This window comes from Chanodichthys erythropterus, chromosome 1, assembly GCF_024489055.1.
Source record: "Chanodichthys erythropterus isolate Z2021 chromosome 1, ASM2448905v1, whole genome shotgun sequence".
Taxonomy (NCBI): domain Eukaryota; kingdom Metazoa; phylum Chordata; class Actinopteri; order Cypriniformes; family Xenocyprididae; genus Chanodichthys; species Chanodichthys erythropterus.
The window spans coordinates 30,235,243-30,256,642 of record NC_090221.1 but is presented as its reverse complement, the minus strand read 5'-3'; the positions used below and the strand labels follow the sequence as shown (position 1 = coordinate 30,256,642).

At 36.8% G+C, this 21,400-nt stretch overlaps 1 protein-coding gene across 1 annotated transcript in view; it reads left to right on the top strand.

The window, feature by feature from the left end:
• Positions 1-21,400, top strand: part of aff2 (AF4/FMR2 family, member 2) — a 251,205-nt gene that overhangs the window by 82,047 nt on the left and 147,758 nt on the right. Inside the window, exon 3 of the mRNA XM_067382897.1 lies at positions 4,384-5,226. Within this exon, the coding sequence (XP_067238998.1) occupies positions 4,384-5,226 (843 nt within the window). The remainder of the gene's footprint in view (positions 1-4,383; positions 5,227-21,400) is intronic.

Sequence of the window (21,400 nt, the reverse complement as noted above, 5' to 3'; positions counted from 1 at the left end):
CTGCATGATGAGATACTCATCAGTCATTTAATGTTCCTATTGAGCATGTCAGCTAAAATCCGATTAATTGCTCCTAAATGCATCTGATTTATTTTTCGCGAGTGAACCGATTGTTTATATTGAGGTTCTTGTTAACATCCATTAAGGGAAATTCTTTGAAATACAGAGAATTCTCTGGTGAAGTTGGAAAGGGCCGGCAATTGAGAGAGAAAACAAAGACTCTCATTGTGCGTATGAATAGCCTGCGCAGAGTGGTAGCGCCCAAGTACCCAAATCTCTAGAACACACAGTGTCTTTTTAATATGACCCCATTAAACTGCATTTACACTGCTGGTACCACCTAAACAAGCAAACAAACAAACACACACAGTTAGCACACAAACACTCACACAGACATATATTCACCAATCGAATGATGCTGTCCTCTCTTTTGCTTGTGTGAAACTGTTCATATGTTCATTTTGCCTGATTTTGCTCTGCCACAGGTCTGTAATTTATAATTCAAAGAATTAAGTCTGTACGAGTCATTACAAGCATTTATCAAGACTTTTTGGAGTGTTTTAAAGAGGCAGCTGACACCGGAGCACTTAAGTATGTTTAAGTAGGTAATCTCTCCTTGTCTTGAAGTAAAGAAGGCCACAAGGGGCAGAAGAATGCTGCCCTTTTTCCCAAGATGCTCCTTCTAGGCAATTAAGTAATGGCCCATTACAACGTCTCTTGTATCGTTTAAAACTTTATAGTGCTGGAAATCACAATTGAAAAGTGAATGATCCCACGGAACCTCCTAAATACTTTAATCAAGGAACGGTAACACTTGTGATTGTGCATGTTACGCTTTATTCTGTGACACTTTTAGAGTGTATTTCAAAGTCAGTAATGTTTTTTGAACTTGATGGCTATTAAATATTTACCGCCAAGGTGTTTCTCTTTTGTGTATCAATTTTGTTACATTTTGTTGTCTTAAAATCATTTTAGGGTTGTGATAAGAGACACAGAAGAGACAATTGTTGATTATAGAGGAAGAATATAGAGTGATCACTTGAATATGGTGCAGCATATGGTTTCAACATGGAGTTCAGATTTTGGTATCTAGGGATATTATAGCTCAGTGAAAATTTGTAGAGGTCTGTATTTCAATTCAAGAAGAGGTATGAAAATTTGAAAGTATGAAATTATTGTGTTGTTTTACTAATTTACTGTTAGTAGCCTAAAGGATGGATGATTGGTTGGTTGGTTGGTTGGTTGGTTGGTTAGTTGGTTAGTTGGTTTTACAGAGAACAGATAATTATGCATTTATGCAAAAAAATATTTTGTTTATTTATTTGTATGTAATAAATCCTAAAACCTCTCCTAAAACTACTAGATATTTTAAAGTGTTTATATATTCCAATGAACACATTAATTAGCTAGTAAAATCTTTAACTGTCAATGTGAGTACACGATTAATCCTTAATAAATGGCTTATTCATAATTTTAAGAGACCTTGAACGGAAAATGTCAGCAATTAACGCTTTAAATAAGAGCATTTCTCTCTTTCTCACCTTCCCCCGAGCTGTAGAATGCGTGTCTGGCCACGGTCCAGCATTCTCATGCTTCAGTCAAGCAGTCGAGCTCACACAACAGCTCTTTGTGTGCACCCCAGATGGATTTTCCCTCACATTGACCGAACTACCTCGTCTGGGAGGCTCACCCACTCCTCTCACTCAAGAGTGTCCCTTTCAGATCTTTCACTTTAAAAACACTGGAGCAGTGCCACACATTCCCGTCCAAGCGCTGTCCAGAATGGCACTCATGTCATCTGTATAGTGAGGCAGCAGAGAAATGTCAGTGGACCCAGATTTTACATTTCATAAGTGATGACTCAAAATATTACCAAAATTGTAAGGGAGGAAAAAAAAAGGTCCTTAAAAGACAAGGATCAGTAGCTGAAAATGTAGTAATATTACTATTAAGAAAATGTAGAAACATTACTTTTCCAAAGCTCAAGGAAACCTTTTGGATTGGAAACAAGATGTGTTTTCCCCCCTTATTCAAGTTTATTGTATAATTTTATAAATATAATTTTGTTTATTTTTCTACCCAACTATACAAAATTTTGTTTAGTTACATTTAATAATTAGAATTTAGCAGTTTTCCTCAGAAATTTGATATCAAAATGGATTTTTTGTTGCTTTTGGTCTGTTTGCTTCAGTGCTATCAATATGTTTTCTAAAACTTTTGATGACTCATCTTGTCCACAAGGGCATGTGCAAACTTTTGCCTAATAAAATGCTCTTTAGAAGGAGCCTGCCTCATGGTTTTTTCAGGATATAATGTAAATGAAAGTCTATTGGCTTGTATTTATTAATTCATAAATCAATCATTAATTACAAAACATGGCTTTCGTCAAACTTTTTGATGAGGAAAAGCTTTGCGCTTGTAAACTATTATGTAGCATGATCTTGCATGCTATTAAGTAGCATGATTTTGTTTTTATTTATAATCCAGAAATTATTCTTTGTTGAAAATTACTAATAAAAACCACATCAATACGTTTTTATTGCTGGCATTAGTGTTCAGGCTTTACCAAGTCAGAGGTCAGTCTTGATCTTAGGCTGAGAAGATCTAGAATCAGATCCTCTGTTGTGTGCAAGGTCACATGTTAACCATCCAGTGCATAATTCCATCACTGCTATAATAGCTTTGCATGCGCCATGCTGGTCGTGCATCATTTAACATTATTTGTTTATTGACTGTTTATGTGGTTGAAAGCAATAACAGATGCATTTGCATTTTAGAAGAGCTGTACTGTTATTAATGTAGCAATTACATGTGAAATGAATGGAGAATGCTAATAGATTTTTCTCTCTTCTTTTGCTTCCTGGGATTAACGTAGCCTTTAATTGTATCAGTGTACAAGAGAAGCACACATTTACTTATTTATTGTTGGAGTACCTCTGTATTCAGACTCTTTAAAATTAGGGGCTGATACTTTGAGTAAAGGCAAATATGTAAATGTAGAGATGAATACAAGAGTAAAAGCCTGAACATTAAGAAGAATGTTGCTTATTATGCAAATAATCCGTGGGGGGTGGGCTAGCATGCTTCTCTTCTGTAGAACGCTGTGCAACTAATGATGTGCGGCAAAACCCAAAAGATAACGATTATTATAAAAGAGACTCTTGTTGTGAGCAAAAGCAGACTAGTGTTGGACAGATATTTCTGGGAGAGGAAATAACTGTATCTTTATGTCTGCACTAAATTCAGGAGATGTTTGCAAACATTATTTTATGTAAATCAGTACACAGGCATGGATAGGAATGGCACACAAACAGAAAATTCTGAATAGATTCTAAATACAGCGTCTCGCCATTTCTGTGATCACACGTTGCCTGGTTTCATAAATATTGACTAACATCAAATGGAGAGTTGGCTTGCATCGCAAAACTATGTTAATGGTCTAGTCAGCTAAAGCTCATGATAAATACTCTGGTTCTTTATACTGACAAACACAGTCTTTAGATCTGTCTATACTGAGAAGGGTTCACTCCCTGAATTGGTATTCACACTCAAAAATAATATGCTTGGTGGGGTGTTATGGAGTTGTTGGTGTGTTGTGGATTGTTTTATCTGTATCTTTTATCTTATCACCAACTTAGATTATAATATTCCAGTCCACTGACATTTTGCAATGCAGTTGACTGTTCTTCCAATTAAATGGATAGTTCAGCTAAAAAAGGAAACTTCTGTAATTATTTACTCACCTTCATGTCATTTCATACAGAGATGCTGTTATTTTTTTATGGAATGCAAAACAAGCAAACAAACAAACAAACAAACAAACAAACAAACAAACAAACAAACAAAAAAAACAATTTATAGAAAACCTCCATGTAATAGCAGGTCATAGTGACTGCAGGGTATCAATCTTCAAAAAGAAAAAACTATACAACTATATTTATAAGCATTATAAAAGTGTTTAAAATGACTTATCCCATGTCTTCTAAAGTCATATAATAGCTTTATGTGTGTGAATAATTGTCATATTCATTGATAATCTTCACCTCTGTTGCAGATTATAAATCAAATAATTGACATTTGTTTATGAGGCACTTAAAAAACAATGTTTGATGTTGTTTCAGTCCAGCCTGCTCCATATGTATCATATTTGATTTAAGGTTCCGGTGGAGGTGAATATTATTAGTAAATGACTTACATTTTCATCTGTTTCTCAAACAAAGCTATTGTATGACTTTAGGATGCTGGGAATGTAGTGCGTAAGTCATATGGGCCACATTTAGGAATTTTCATTATTTGGGGTGAATTGTTCTTTTGAAAGACCTAGGTGTATGGCTAAATTATACAGATGTTTCATATAGTTTTTGTTTTGTTTTTTTCTTTCAGACTAACAAAGGGGATGCCCTGGCCAACCGGGTCCAAAACACACTTGGAAACTATGATGAAATGAAGGAGCTTCTGACTAGCCATTCCAACCAGAGTCATCTTGTAGGCATTCCTAAGAACTCTGTTCCCCAGACTCCAGTGGAGAAACCCGAACAGCCAGGCTTTTTCCCTGAGGCTCAGCGAAGCCGAGCTGCTCCCTCCCAACCTGGAAGCCACAGCACCTCTATGCCCCCACCCCCTGCCAACACCATGCCGGGTTCTAGCGTTGTACATGGACATCAAGGCAAAAAGTTACGGTCTTCAGACTGGTCACGAGGGGGTCACGGTTCAAGTGGCACCCAGACTGCTCAAGCGGTCAGCCGCGGGAAGCACTCCAGTCACGAGCAGACTTCTAGTAGACATGATCAGGACCAAGAGGACTCAAGTCCCAATCCCAGTGGATCTACAACTTCATCACACTCCAATAGGAAGCAGTCTGGCAAAGGACCAGCCACAGCCGAGCTTGGCCTCGGAAAGTCTCCCGCTGAGCAGGACTCGTGCTCCCATGGCTCAATCTCACCATTGGCTTCTACGTCCCTGCTTCCTAGCGGCCTCTCGACGCCGACATTTCCTCAAGGCCTCCACTGCAAGCCCAGCAGCGCTGTGCAGCAGAAACCCACTGCCTACGTCAGGCCCATGGATGGCCAAGACCAGGTCCCCAATGATTCTCCAGAGCTCAAACCCCCTGTGGAGCTGGTGGAAGGGTACAACAGCGTGCCATTTGGAGGTCTGCTGGATACCAAAAGCAGCACGGCTGGGACCAAGGGCAAAATTCCTAAGCTGACACTGCCACAATCCGGGGAGGTGAGTGTGACCGTTTTCTGTCTTAGTCAAAGTGCAGGCTTCCTGCAGATGTTGTAATAATTTTCTCTCGTTTGGATGCAGAGGTAGTTGGACAAGAACAGTTGGCAGATAGGCTTGGCTCTGTTGACTTTCCCCTGGCTAGGTCTGTTTTGCATTGGAACCTGGCAGAACGAGGGGTTGACATAATGGAGTGCTTCATTAATAATCAGCTAATGAACCTCAGGCTTTCCTGTGAACCTACTTATTCTGCAAGGAAGTCTTCTTGTTGGCGTGTTTAAAGATCAGTTTCTTTGCAGCTTTACTGTTTTGAACAGAGGGAAATTCTTACCTCAGTGATTGCCCCATGTTCCGGTTGCTGAAGAAAGTTGATATTGGCTCTCCTTTGACAGGAGAAACAATTCTTGAGTTAAAACTGTTGAGATGATCTGTGTGATTGAATTATGTACAACAACATGGGTCAATTTTATGATGATATTTCCCAATTAGAGGCAGTGCTAGAAAATGTTGACTTTTCATAAACAGAATCGTACTTCTTAGCGGACCTCTTTGGACCTAGGGTTAGGACCTCTTTGTTCAGTAAATCTTTGTAGGTGTTTGCCCAAACATGCCCTAATTGTACAATAATGATCATATCTGTCATCCCTGCCTGTGTCCTAAATTGAAGTACTTTCTTCTTTATTTTGGGCTATGATTTGTGTTGCACAGATCTATAATTACAGTAAACCAAAAGGCTTTACAATTAAATAAAATATACTAAATATGGCTATAGATTGAAGAAATATGATGCTGAAAATTCTGCTTTGACTTACCCTGGAAACAAGTCAGTCAAGTTGAGTTCACTGACAAAATTGATTCTTAATGTAATTGACAATGTTCTTTCATAATCTTTCATTAGGTAACTGTTCAGTAAGTACTGGTCAATGTAAAAGGTTGCCAACTAGATACAATCTGGTTTCACTGAAATGACCTGTCTTGACCTTCAATGTGGGTAGCATCTCAGTAGGTCATGTTCCTAAAACACCTCAGAAGACCCTCCATGTCTTGAACATGTAGAGGCATTTTTTTTTTCACAGCGGATGGGCCCATACGTTCTGAATTAACCCTCCGGAGGTTAAGACACTGGAGCTTTATCACCGACAATGTTAACTTCATCCCTTCTGTGGGGCTGACACTTAGAGCAGAGATCGGTTGACCTTGCTCTGGTCGTGATACATGAGCCACACCGAAGCCGTTTACAGGCTATGCAGTGCCGTCACTTCCTTTGAATGGCTGCCAGCGGGAGGATTTGATCCCATGGCATTTTGTAGAGAGAAATAGCGGCATTTGAAAGCTCAGCATGGTCCTTTAGGACAGGGGATACCATCATTTAGGATTTAGCCATTAGGTGGTCTTAGATTAAAGATAATAGATTGTGGTGGGCTAATAGCCCTATTATTATGCTTTAGGCTCATGTTTGGCACTATAAAACCCCAGCAGCAACTAAAGAATTTCTTCAGTTTGAGGTGGTATCTTGTGAGAGGTAATTTTCCTGCATTTCCAGTGCCAGGTTTGAAAAATAGCCATGTATCGATGCCTTAAGCTTGTTTGAGCAGTAAGTTGAAATTCCAATCCCTCTTACCTACAGGTTTAATCCAGATAAAGCAAACAAACCAAATAAGATAAGGTGCAGTAAACAAGAGTGTGGCATATGATTGAACAGGTTGACTCGCTGTTATCCAACCATGGCGAGGCAGCCAGCTGTTCTCCCTCTTTGTTCTATGGGGATCTCGACGGCCATCGGGCTCCAAATTGCACTATCGCCCATCTTGAAGCATATGGTGCGTTCGCACAGTACAGTTAAGCATGTGGCAAGAGTGAAAACCTGGGGAATTTTAATTGCTCTGAGAGTGCCCTCATACTGGTCAGCTTGCAGGAAAATGGAGATGGATGTTGTTATTGCAAAGAGGTGCAGGCATAGAGAGAGAAGACCCCCCGTAGGGTGGGCCCCAGCTGGGCCTACGCCATCTTTCCCTACCCCTCCTTCTGACAGATGAGTCACTGCCTGAAAGTGAAAAGAGAGAGATGCAAAAGGGGAAAAAAATAAATGGGGAAAAAGCAGAGAGTTACGAAAACAGGGCTAGTAGGATTGAAATAGAACGCAAGAGAGCACGCGTAGAGCCGCTCTTTCAAGATGGCTCTCAGGAGAAAAGAAAACATCTTCAAGGACATTGATTTGATTTTTTTTCCACCCTGCCTTGCGTAGCTTTAGTTTGTTAAAAGGAGTGGATTCTGTTGAAGCAGCTCTCGTGGGATTCACCTGTACTGTGTTGTGCTGGCTACTTATTATTCCACAGCTCTTCAGGCTTATTTATCCAGGTTCGCTCTGGCTGAGGTGTTGAATTGTGTGAAAGCCTTTCCTGATTGTATATCCTCCCAGGTTTTCTTTGTTGTCACTTGAGCGGATGGTATTTTATTGTGCTCAAAAATTGGCAGAATGCTCTTTGGTTGCTTAAATCTTTTTTTGAAACCAGAAATATTGTTAGCGGTAATGGTGCGATTCACGTACAAATCTTCCTAAGCTGGTTCTTTTGTGATAATTCACGCAAAACAAAACTGTGAAGAGGATGACATGTTGGAACCAAAATAATGCAAGATTTGAGACTATAGTTTCAAAACTATAGTCATACAAATAGCAGCATTCAGCAACATATTTATTTTAATGAGAAAAAAAAAATAGCAAAATGTGTGATGACCCACATGATTCAATTAATCATTTGCTTTTATCTAGTTCAACAAACTTTACAAACTTTTTAGTGCTAATTGTCACAATAGTTTTGTTGACCTTTCTAACTTAGAGTAGAATAGTAGAGAAGTTTTTTTTTAAAAAATAACATTGTTTCAAAGGTTTTGAATGCAAACTTTTTTTTTTTCCAATTGAAGTAACATGCATTGGTCACAGTAACACTAGGAATCTATACAATTAAAATAGATTCAATTTTGATTCTAAGTTTCTTTTAATATACACATTTTAATATGAAAACAGTGACGTAAAAAGGTTTACTCTAAAAAAAAAAAAAATACTGGGTTAAAAACAACCCAAGTTAGGTTGAAAATGGACAAACCCAGTGATTGGTTTGTTTTAACCCAGTGAATGGGTTGTTTTAACCCAATATTTGCCCAACCTGCTGGGTAGTTTTATTTAACTCAACTACTGTTTAAAAGTTACTGTATTGCTGTAGTTACTGTATTGGAAATTAACCGCTGGGTTAAGACAACCCAATCACTGGGTTTGTCCATTTTCAACCAAACTTGGGTTGTTTTTAACCCAGTGTATCATTGAGACATTGTTAACCAGTAGACTAAAACGAATCAAACTTCTCAGTACTAATTGTGAGAGTCATAGTAGCTTTGTAGTGGCTTACTAACATAACTGTATTATCTTCTGACTGCCACACACTTTTGCACTGTTGAAAGAGTATCCTTTGGTTTGAAAAGCAGAAGCTTGTTCCCCTTGATAGGCATGAAATGTTCCCTTGTGCCACCCCACCACAAAATATTTTGACAGGTTGAGAACTCAGCAGAGTGATAAGACTGTGCTAAATGGCTCTGGAAGCATTCTGTTATCTCCTGGTGTATTGATTAGTGTCTAGCATTGTGCTACTCGCTGTGAAAGAGCGGCTCTCATTTTTGCTTTTTTTCAGTGTATGAGGCATCGACAGACAGATAAGACTATTGATCCATCTAAAAACAGTTATTGCACCCAGTATTACCCAGTCTTTATGTGACTAATAGCTTTATCACTAGCTCCTTGAAGCGCAGATTTGACAAGACAATAATACCAGTGAAGATATTCTCTTGCTGCATGCTGGGCTATATTAAATGATGCATCAAACATGCTGAGAGATCATGCTTATATTTTTGCTGGTTTGGTTATTCATTTATTCAGTTATCTTTATGATATACTTTTACATAAGATATTACATTGACAGTGAATTATCTTTTGTGATAAAATACTATAAATCATATATCAATGTAATTATGTTCATATACAATTACACACAATTATCAGCTGTCATGTCAGCATATTTTGAATTTTGTAATGTCCGTTGGTGTGTTTTTTGGCAAGAAGTATTTCTGGCCTGTTCTATGACTAAATATAGCAGTACCTAAAAGCAATCTCAGTGGGCAGCAGAGGTGAATGATGTCATGGCGTTGAGGGCTGGAGTCTGGGTCGGGAGTCTGGCAGAGGAGTTCTCATCAAGCTGCAGTCTCCCTTCTGATTGCTCTTTGTGATCAGATTTAATGGAGAAGCCGACATCTGCTGCATATAAATGCAGTCCCTGTGTTTCCCTGGCCATGTCGATCCCAGATCAGAGCAGAGTGATTGCACGATCACTGTAAGATCACAGGAAAATCTCAGCTGCTGATAGCATTTAGTCCAAATCCTCACTGACTTCTGTAAACCTCTGAAGTTAAAGGTGAGGTTTCACCAAACTGCATAAGAACTGTTTCCAAGCAAGTTTCCCAAATTCCACATCTGCCATTGGTTGATCAAACAGATAGCCCCACCCCAAACTCACACCATTGGTTGAGCCAGTGTTTGTCGGGTCGGGATGTTCAAATAAATAATGCAATGTTTTGAAACCACAACAGTGTTTACAATTTTTAGGAGAATCAACCTACAAACGGCTTGCTTAGCCTGTAGTTGTCTCTGCAGTTAAACTGGGTTAAAAGGAAGATTTTAAAGGATTAGTTGACTTCAAAATTAAAGTTCCTGATAATTTTCTCACCCTCATCTCATCCAAGATGTTAATGTATTCCTTTCTTCAGTTGAAAATAAATTATGGTTTTTGAGAAAACATTCCAGGATTTTTCTCCACACTTCACTGGGGTACAACGGGTTGAAGGTCCAATTTGCAGTTTCGTTGCAGCTTTAAAGTGCTCTACATGATCTCAGCCGAAGAATAAGGGTCTTATGTAGTGAAACAATCTGTCATTTTCTAAAAAAAAAACAAAAAAAAACTTTTAACCACAAATGCTCATCTTGCACTACTTGCATGCCACACATTAATCATGTCGGAAAGGTTACGCGTGACGTAGGCGGAAGTACCGAGCAAGTGTTTACAAACCGAACAAAAAAAAAAAAGGTAAAACAACGATGTCGGATGATTTTTATGGAGCCCCACACATGACTTGAAATAAAAATTAAATTAAATTAAATTTGTTCCCTTGATTTACTAAATTGTGCACACAAATTTAGTAATTCGTTACCTCGATTTACTAAATCGTATGCACGATTTAGTAAATCTTGGGAAGGAATTAGTAAATTTAGGCTACTATTTGTTTTCCTGCATGTCTTGTCCGGGGCTCCATAGATTTTGAAGTTGGAGGAGAAATGAGGATGGAGTTTTTCTCCTTACCGTGGTACTTAAGCCTATGTCACACGTGACCTTTCCAACGTGATTACGTAATGCGTGGTGCATCGCAGATCCAGTGCGAGATAAGCAATTGTTGTTAAAATAACTGTACAAGTTTACTAAAACAAAACTGTTTCCATTTACAATCTACAAAGACAGATTCAATGAATTCAAAATGAATTGGACCATATAAGGTCTATTCATCCACTGATGACCGCAAGATGGCTTTTAGCATGGTCTTCCTCAGCGGTCTCACATTGAGTTCTGCACAGCCACACCGGGTTATTAAAACAGCGTTTGCCGTAACAGGCAGAGGAGTCTTTATCTCTCATGGAGCCCGGCTCCATCTCACAGGACAGGAAGTCATTTCCAGGAACATTTGATTACACCGGGCTGCCAAGACTCACAAAGCAAGACGCCACTTCCCCCCAGAAAGCATCCTCACCCACACTGAGTCATAGTGCTGGATCGTGTGCGTGGAGCTGTAACGTAGACCGCACTGAGGTGTATTATAATGATTAATGGTTGTGCAATCATCTGCAGACATATTTCTTGAAATTTATATTTTAGAAGCAAGGATGTATGTTTGAAATGAGATGCATATGAGCAGCTCAATCTAAATATATACATAGCAATGTATGCGCTCTACACACTACTACAGTTCTGCTTTTTGAATATATAGGCCTGGACTATGCCACTCAATATATGATATATGGACTTATTATTATATATATTAAGTATATTATGCATTCTTAGGTTGTGTCTTGGGTTAAGATATTATATATTATTATAGATTAACAGATTGACTTTTTAAAATGTTTTTTTTTTTTTTTTTTTTTGATTGTCATTTGCAATGCTTCATGGGATTGTAGTTTTGTAGTCCCTCACTAAAGACCTTAAGTACACATTCTTGTACCTTTGTCTTTTTTGTCCAATTTTCTAATACTTTTTTGCTTCAAATCAAAGTTTGTAGTGTGGTGATTGACATGGTAACTGGTTGGTTTGGTTCATGGCTTATAATGCTTTAACAAAGACTTTAAAGAAAAAGAAAAAAATCCCTATGGGAAAAAATTCCGGAACCAATGCACCTGAAAAAGTGTGCAGGCACTTATGCACTCTATTACCTAAAAGACCAATCCTATTTCTTGTTTGCCTCTCTTTGCACAATCTGCCAATCATACATTCCAGATCCTCTCATCATTTTCAGCTTCTCTAACAATGTGCACACCCTTGTTGTTTCCACTTATCCAATTCCATAGTGCTCATTTGAATATCTGCTTGTTTATAAGTTATGCTAGCCAGCCCCAAACACAGTGCTTCCTCTCTAGAGAGGCTAATGAGCTGGGACGAGTGAACACGCAGCAATCTTTCAGCTGTGCACTGGTGAGGAAACAAGGATGCAAGTCTCTGGTTTGATCAGCTGCAGAAGCTATATAACCTGTGCACAGTGCAAGTCTAAAATAAGTAAGCATGGTGTCTGTGGTTCCTTTCAGTGAAATGGATCCCAGAACATACTCCCTTTCTATAGTGTTGACTGACTGAGAATGTTATATACCATATACTCTTGTAAAGTATTCACCGCTTTGATCATGTTTAGTGGGTATTTCAATTACAGATGCCATTATGTAAAGAGCAGGATGGCTGAGATCAGTATTGAAAATGCATTTTTGTAACTGAATCATCAGGTTGTGCACAAACTTGTTAGTTTGAGTGAATGAAGAAATTCTGAAATTAGATTAAATATGTATAAATAATGAATACAAATTCTACAAATTTAACTGTGTATTCACACACATACATATATACTAGTGCTGTCAATCAATTAAAAACTATTTAAAAAATAACAAATTAATCACACATTTTCTGAAACTAAATCACAATCAATCTCACCTAATGCTAAAAAGTTTAATATATTTTTGTTGCAATACATATTTTCACATTGAATCTCTAAATTAATGGAGAACCAACATAAAGACAATATATTTTAAATATTTGTACTAAGTACAATGAATGAAGGGCAGTATCTCCAATTCTAATATTGCTTCTGATATCTATAATAAATACTTTTTTTCCTCAATTTCTGGTGATGAAATGAGTAAATATAGCCATTCAACATTACAATAACTGAAAGCCATCTATTTTAACATTTAATTGGCTTAAATTGTTTAACATCTTTTAATTTAGATGAACTTGAAATAATCTTCACATAAACGTCACATTTTTAATAAATGTCCCATTTCTGACATATCTCTTTTTTGAATGAGAGCTATCAGTTATTATTATAACTTTTATTTTATTTAGCCGAGAACAGAGTTTATCACTGGCCCAATTACCATTAGTTGCAGAAAGTGCAATGTTCAGGAGTACTGAGTTTTGACACATATGAGAAGTATTTTCAATGATGATGTTTGGTCTTGTGTTGCCACTTGCAGCAGTTAGCTAATGTTATTAACTGCCCAAATGTATGCAGCGACTGTTAACTGGTAAGCAGCTACCTAATTCAGTAACTTGCTAACTACACTGCGTGCATAGTTATTATTCAAGTTGACTTTCTGATCTTTTTTTTTTTTTTTCTAGAACATTTTACCAATTCCAAACCACATCAATCTTAATAACTACTATTAATTTTGTATTTAATCATTAATGTGATATATATAATTGTTTATGAAGGCTGGAAGTAAAAATGCCTTTTCAGGTGTGCATAATTAGCAGGTTTTATTTTTATTTTATTTTATTTATTTTTTTTACAGATAAAATGAGCCAAAACAGAGATTTAACTCAGACTGGAAAGTCAAAAATTTTTAAATGCCCATGAGAAGGATGCAATATTCTAGAAATTGAGGTTAAGGCATGACCATTGGACAGCAGAACACTCATTGGGTCAGCAGGGTCAGACAAAAACAAGTGGAGAAGAAAAGACACATATTAATTGCAAAAGAATTAAGAATTAAGGTGAAGAATTAAGTGTGAAACCATCAGGAACCCTTTAGTCTCCAGCTACACCATTTTCCAGAACTGCAACCTACCTGGAGTCTCCAGAAGTGCAAGGTGTCAGGACTTTAGAGACTTATGTTAGGTAAAGAATCCTAAAAAATGACCCCCACTTAATTAGAATCACATACCGAATTGTAATAAAATACAAGACTGATATATAGGCTTTATAGACAGACAGATTGAGAGTGACTCTTGAAGGACCAGCACCATATACTCTTGTACCACTGTTTGAAGAATTTATCTTCCAGAATCTGGCAGTAAGGTGTGGGAGTTCATTTTTAGTCCATCTCCTATCCTGAAAAGTCCATCTTGCAGAGATAATGATCTTCAAAAACATACTGCCAGATTCTGGAAGATAAATTCTTCAAACAATAGTACAAGAGGATGTGGCGCTGGTCCTTCAAAAGTCACTCTCAATCTGTCTGTCTATAAAGTCTATAGACAAATTTTCAGTTTTCGTGACTTTATAACATACAATTGCGAGTTTATATCACACAATTCTGACTTTATATCTTGCAATTGTGATTATCAAATCACAATTATGTAAATTTGCAATTGCAAGATAAAAAAGTCTGAATAGCGAGATAAAAAGTTGCAAAGTCGCAATTTCCTTTTTAAATTTTTTTATTCTGTGACGGAAAACTGATTTTATAAGTCATGGCAATAAACTGTAAGTCTTTTAAAGTGCATTATATGACTTTAGGGCGTGATCCTTGTCTTTTATTCCCGCTGTTGTAAAATTGAAATTGTCCTGAAAAAAATCCTGGAAATTGATCACTGAAAAAGAGTGGGAACCATGCTTGTGTCTTAATTATTGAGACAAGCATTTAAATCAGCTGATTAAAAGTATAACTTTGAATACATTTTGTAATATATTCTATTATACGTATGATTTTTTAAAAACATTATGATTTTGAAATCAACACCCAAATTAATCTGTCTGACCAATATCTTGCTCTGTTACTAATTATAGTTGATACTGATATGGATTTTTCAATGGCTGATGGTGTTACATCAGTCAATATACTGGTCCAAGACAACTTTGGAGCTCAGGTGAACTTTTGAGGTCTTCTATTTGTAAATGCTGATGAGACTAACTGATTGTTTGAGCAAATTATGCAAAAACATTGTAACATTTGGGACAGTTATAGTTTTTAGTATTTAATCACATAGACATGGGCTATATTTCAATGCCAGTGGTAGTTATAAATGTTCCTTTAATTAACAGATAAATACTTATAAAAACAGATGCTAACATGCTACAAGTGGGACTTTTGTTATGAGAAATAAATTACACATTTTTCTAATCACCTCAGCAATATGCTTCTCGAAAGTGTAGAGCGTTTGTTCAGCAGTCTATGTCTTTACTCATGAGCCAATGCCATCACGCCTGACCAAACATGCTGATCCTCAACATCTCAGTGTGTCACTGTACAAGCGGCCTTTGCACTCGCTGCAGGCTCTGAGCTAAAGACTTCTAATATGACTCAAATGGATACAGAAAAGTACTTAGAGAGAGAGGAGATTGTTAAGAAGCACATTTACATAGAGGAATTGATGTAGTTTCAGCAAAGGCAGGAGTTCATTTGTAGGTGGGCCTGGGGAGAAGTGATCATAGTTGACAACACTTAGTTGCATCTCAGAATTAGGTCACCCTTTCTTCTCTCAATCTTTCTCTCTCTCTCTCTCTCTCTCTCTCTCTCTCTCTCTCTCCCTCTCTATATTTTGCTCTCTTGCTTTTTTTTCCAGTCTTGCATGATGGGCTGTTCTCATCAGCCTTTGTTTAATATCGCTTCAAAATTAATTTGGGCTCATTAATGTGACTCTTTGCTGTGAAGACACTGACATAGTCAGTAATGTGGCTAATAAACATAAAACGATTTGCTCCAGAAGTCTGTTTCAGCAAGCATGAAAGGATATAAATATGGAAAAGTAGAAATTATAGGAAATAAACAATAATGGTATTGCAAATGATATTATATTTTTATTAAAGGGATAGTTCACCCAAAAAATGAAAATTGTTCCATGATTTACTCACCCTGAAGCCATCCTAGGTGTATATGATCTACTTTAAGACGAACACAGTCAGAGTTATATTACAAAAATATCCTGGCTCTTCCAACCTTTATAATAGTAGTGAATGGCGCTCATTATTTTGAAGCCCAAAAAAGTGCATCCAACCATCATAAAAATAATCCACACGGTTCTAATGGGTTAATAAAGACCTTCCGAAACAAAGCAATGGGTTTTTTGTAAGAAAAATATCCATATTTGAAAGTTTATAAACTATAATAACCTCACACTCCTCTACTCTTGTATTGAAATTTGACATCTCTGACATTTGTTTAAAAATTCATGAGCAGTGTTTTGCTCTATCCTCTTCACTTCCGTGTTTGTCCTTATGTTATGTGTAGCATGGCTTCCGCCTCAAGTCAATTTGTGTACGGAATATTTGCCAGAAGCTGGTTATTATAGTTTAGAAAATTGTAAATATGGATACTTTTCTTACAAAAACCCATCGCTTCACTTCAGAAAGCCTTTATTATTTGGCCATTATTTGGGTGAACTATCCCTTTAATATCTATCTACCAACTCACACAACTTATATAACTTATATAACGTATATTAATTATATAAGTTGTGGTAATTATGTTCCCCCTAATATTATTTTGTAATACTGTATTTTACAGTGTCCTTTTTACACGTTACATGTAGATACTGTGGTATAAATGATTAATTATGCTTAATATTACATACAGCTAACCCTAAACCAAAACCTAACCCAATAGCAAGTATATATATATAAAATATATTAAATATAAAATTTATTATAAAATAAATATATAAATATATTATAAAAAATAAGAGACCACTTAACATTGATTTCTGAACTTGGAGTGGTCTCTTAATTTTTTCCATAGCTGTATATATATATATATATATATATATATATATATATATATATATATATATATATATATATATATATATATATATATATATATATATATATATATATATATATATATATATATATATATATATATAATATATGTTGTTATTTAATATTACTCAGTACTTAAACATAATTACACTGTAACAAGGACACATTCAAATAAAGTGTAATCTATTGTTCTTTTATTCTAAAAATAAACTCTCATGTACATTTTTTAAATGCCATTTATATTTATTCTTTATTTTCAAATAATTCTGATTCTGAAATATGACTAGATGAGCCATTCTAAAATGCTAATAAATGCACACCTTTGATTGCACATTCTAAATTAATGCACCACATTGCTTGGCAACCATTAACGACCTACTTTATAGTACAGTTACTAATTATATTACTTGCCACTAGAATTTTTGTTCTGATTATTATTGTTAATAACTTCAACTTACAAATGAACAATGGTGTTTTTTTTGTTTTGTTTTTTATCATATTGCTTTTGCTGCCATTTAATAATAATAATAATAATAATAAAAATAATTGGTAACTTGAGCCAGTGTATTTAGAGATATTACAATTGTTCAGAGGGTTCTGGTTAAAGAACGCCTATTATCTGTAATGAACTCACTGTAGCACACAGCCTCGAGTGGATTATAAATTGGATATTGCCTTTAAAATAACCCAGTTGTCACTCCTCTAAAAGCTGTGACACGAACCATTGAATTTATTTAGCAAAAAGTCTAAAAATCACTCCGAAAAAAAGACAAACAAGGGGCATGCAGTGATTTGTATGCAGAGACCAGGTCTGCGTGATGATGTGCTGTCCCCTGACGTGTACTGGCTCCCCTCAGCGCCTGTAGTTTGACCTTGAAGATATCATTTGGCCCAACACTAGCCTCCTCAGATGGGAAACTAGCACTCTGTGACCGCTAGTTAATGAGTTCTATTCAGCTGCTGTACACACTGCTAGCGTCCTCAGAAGATTGAGCCGAACCGAGCACAACCGTACCCTCGACCAGACGCTAATCAGGCCAGGCTACCGCCGCCACTTCCCCTCACAGACGTGTCACACACGTGCCCAGGCGGATTAACAGGGAGATGAGAGAATGCGTCCACACTGAAAGATAGAGAGAAAGAGAGAGAGAGTTATTAGGAGGCTTTACCATCCAAAGTAACAGCTGGTATCATTTGCATAATACCCATCATTTTACTAGGCTTCTTGTCAAATCATGATGAGAGGAAAAAAAAAAAAAAAAAAAAAAAAAAAGAATACAAAAACTAGTTCATTAGCGCTTCCAAGAACAGATTTTATCCAGTATTTACAAGAATCCATGAAGAATATCTGTATCTAAGCATATGTAGTAATATTTCATGCTATTACCATATGTATCAGATTCACAAATGCTTTAATTATTTGATGTTTTAAGCTTAGTCTGTTAAAGGTATTCATATATGGCATCATTTATAATGGCATCTCTAATACTAAAGAATATAGATTTCAGCAACCCTTAACCTTAAGTATTGAATGCACATTATTAGAAAAACCTTATTAGTGGCATTAGTTGCTTTTAAAGTGTTTGGACTTATGCTTTTTGTCTTATAGATGATTAAATAACAAAAACAAAACAACAATATTATTTATTTTACAGTGTCCTTTTTACACGTTACATGTAGATACTGTGGTATAAATGATTAATTATGCTTAATATTACATACAGCTAACCCTAAACCAAAACCTAACCCAATAGCAAGTATATACATATATATATGTATATATATATGTATATACATGTATATATATATATATTTGTTACAACAAATTTGATACATTTATATATATATATATATACAGCTATGGAAAAAAATAAGAGACCACTTAACATTGATTTCTGAACTTGGAGTGGTGTCTTAATTTTTTCCATAGCTGTATATATATATAAATGTATCAAATTTGTTGTAACTCTACTATTTGGAAATTATGGTTCCTTTTTTGTTTTCAAGTAGGTTTTAAATTGTGATATATCATGATATTTACTTTTACTGACCAAAACTCAAAGAATATCTTAATAAAATTATAAATACATTTTTGCTTATATTGCAAACCGAGCATCTAACCTGTGCTGCATTTTGGCATGCAGGTTTTATGTGAAGAAGTTATTCTCTCCATTTGTATCCCATCAGCCCCTGGCCATTTGTGGTTACGTGTTGTGGAAGGTTCTCAATGAAACTGGCTTCTTGAAGGGAAACCGCAGAAGATTTGCTTATTAAATTAGCCCATCTCTGCTTGACTGCATCATAGCTGGGAGGTAGAGGGCTGCTGGGACCATGTAAAACCTGGATTGGACCCTCGTAGCAATAATGCCTCCCTTCCCTTGCCTCCATTAGACCAGGTTTTGTAGTGTATTTTAACCACCATAAATAAAAGCAGAATGACAAGTCAGCACCATTAGACTGTAGGTTAGAATGGTGTAACTGCATCAAGACATGGTAAAAACAAAATATCTTGTAGAGGACCCACGTTTTCCCCACGCCACAGCTTAAGGTCAGAGCTGCATTATCTCAGCTGCATTTATCTTTGTCGTGCGACATTGTGAGCTACAAAACCATCATGATGTATGGTGCCTTTCAGGGGTGGATATTTATTGCTGCTGCTGGTTTCAAGCCAGCCAACTTAAGGTTTTTGAATCAGATTACCATATTGTTTAAGGTAATAGGGCTTCTGGTTACCTTGATGTTAAGGGGCTCTTAGTTTGCTTCTACACTAGAGTGTAGTGACAAGTTCAATAAGAATGATTCAAGTTCCATGATGCCTCACAAGGACATGGAAGAAAAATTTGGTAACACTTTATTTTGATGGTCCCCTTTAGACACTCTGTTGACAATAAGTAAGGTTGCACCTACATGTCAACCAGTACTCATTAGAGTATTAGTAGAAAGTGTCTGCTTAATATCTGTTAACACTTTATTGTGATAGCCCCAGATAAAACAAAAGTTGAGAAAATGTTAACCTTTTCTGGAATGCTCTTTTAACCAATGGTAATTTCAAACAGGTTGGTCCTGATATCAATTTCACTGTATTTTTTGTTTAATTTCAGGCACATCCCCAAACGGATCTCAAAACGCATAACTATAAATCGATTTGAATGCCGTTTAGTGAACAATGAAAATGGACCTAACACCCGTCCTTGTGGAACACCATGTATTAAGTTGTTTTGAGCCCAGTCAGTTTAATGCCAGTTAAAACCCTGAAACCCCCAATTATTTTTCCCACAAGCCCAGCAGTCGACCCTCTCCATGTCGATTCACTTGTGAAAAAAGCACTGGCACTCTAGGCATTACAAAACAATACATAATGCTGCCTACTGGTGGGTCTTTAGTCTTTTTAATTTATTTTGGATGCTCAGTGCTGTTGTTGAATATCTGCGGTGCCTTGTAATGAAATACCCGCTGTGCAATTTTGCAAGTGTGTCAAGCAGAGCATGACCAGATATGCAAATTTAATACAGAAGTGGCAAAGTGGAATTTTGAGTATTTTTCACATATGGGGGCTGTTAAAAGCAGTTTTGAAATCAATGAATACATAATAAAGAGGTGGCCACACTAGATTGAAATCCCAGTTTGTTGGCTATAAAAACTAGTTTGTTGTCTCGAGCCTGTCTCTTTTTCACAGAGTGGTCTCACACAGCATGCGGTGTAATGGTATAACAAATTGCAGATGAGGAATGGAAATTCGAACGGATGAGTTCCCGTCTGATGGCGCATCGGTCTCGTTCTCCCTTTCTGTCTGGCTCCTCACAGAGAGAGAAATGGTCATGTGACCAGCACCCCACCAGCCAATCTATCTCTACATATCAAGGTCAGATCCATTTTTCTTGGAGCAACCACCCCTGCGGTGCTAGCACATAAATTCGCCCACCTTTGTTTTTGTTTACTCTTGATTTACCAAAAAAGAGGCTTTCAGAATGGTAAAAAACATGTCACCTAGAAATTTCCTTCGCCTGTTTATCGTTCAAAAATATTCACACCCAGTGGACGACGATGATAACATTGAGTCATAAGAGATGCTCTTCCTGTTACTAAAAATACAAATGCTGAGCTGAATGCTTGAGCAAGCAGACACGCTTGTGCATACATCAGCTCAAAAATGTACGCCACTACCATAGAGACTTATAATAACGACTTTGATGAGGATGCAAAACTCGGTGCATGTTGTACATCATTGTCCATGGAGAAACTAGGTGTCATTAGAAAGTGCATCAGCAGTGATTCTCAGGTCAGCTTGACACAGAAGCAGGTGGTTGATGACTCAGGCAAACTGGCTTTTGTTTATTCGAAACCTGAGTCCAGCATCCACCGGCTCCCTCGTGGCTCAAATGTGATTGATGACACTAATTACCATGTCACTGCTCATTTCAAAACCTTGATCTCTGAGCATGCGGCTTTGGCTCATCTCCTGTATACACACACCTTTAGCCAGGGTCCATGTCTTCCGCCTCTCCTCTCTAATGTTTGCTGCCCGTGTTCTACAGGCCTCCTATTCTCAACCCTCACCATCTATCCGAGCTTACTGGCTCCTTCCTCTCTTTCCCCAATACTTTAATTGGAGATTATTAGGCTGGATTTGCATGAGCTTACATGGCCTGCATTTTTCTTTCTCGTCATTGTATAACAGCTTCAGATCTCAAATCCACTGGTTTAGGGAAATAAGCACTGAGTGAGCTGCAGAGTTTTGCAGGAATTCTGGTGCATAGCAGTGAAGAACATATAGTCTTAATACTCTAATGAGAGTTAGTTGACATGTAGTTCCAAAGTTACTTATAGTTAGAAGAATGTC